The sequence below is a fragment of the Penaeus monodon genome, chromosome 20 (genome assembly GCF_015228065.2).
Source record: "Penaeus monodon isolate SGIC_2016 chromosome 20, NSTDA_Pmon_1, whole genome shotgun sequence".
Classification (NCBI taxonomy): Eukaryota; Metazoa; Arthropoda; class Malacostraca; order Decapoda; family Penaeidae; genus Penaeus; species Penaeus monodon.
In genome coordinates, this window is record NC_051405.1 from 32,872,193 (window position 1) to 32,872,573 (window position 381).

General features: G+C 57.7%; 1 protein-coding gene across 1 annotated transcript in view; it reads right to left on the reverse strand.

Annotated features, from left to right (window-relative positions):
- Nucleotides 1-381, reverse strand: part of LOC119585977 (zwei Ig domain protein zig-8-like) — a 37,271-nt gene that overhangs the window by 1,159 nt on the left and 35,731 nt on the right. Inside the window, exon 4 of the mRNA XM_037934690.1 lies at nt 8-319. Within this exon, the coding sequence (XP_037790618.1) occupies nt 8-319 (312 nt within the window). The remainder of the gene's footprint in view (nt 1-7; nt 320-381) is intronic.

Here is a 381-nt window from a genome sequence, read left to right on the forward strand (position 1 = left end):
GCCTCACCATTCAACACGTGGAGAACAGTAGTAGCGTTGTGCAGGTTCGATGGAAGGCAAGTATAATTCCCAGCATCCGAGGGTCGAGCATCAGTCAGTACGAGGGTCGAGGTGATGCTCATCTCACTGCCTTGGCCTCCTCGCCGTGCCACTGTGATCTTGACGCGGGGATGGTCGTACTCGAGGAGACGTGACCCCGAGTGGTACCAGAAGATGTAGTCGGGAAGCTGCACGGTTGAGCTGACCTTGCACTCCAGACGCGCAGTCGACCCGCGGCGCACGTACTTGTCCACGGCGCCTGTGATCTCCACCTGCGGCACTGTGGAAGAGGAGAGGTTACTACGGCGCGTGTGGGTATGGATTGAGAATGTGTGGAGATAT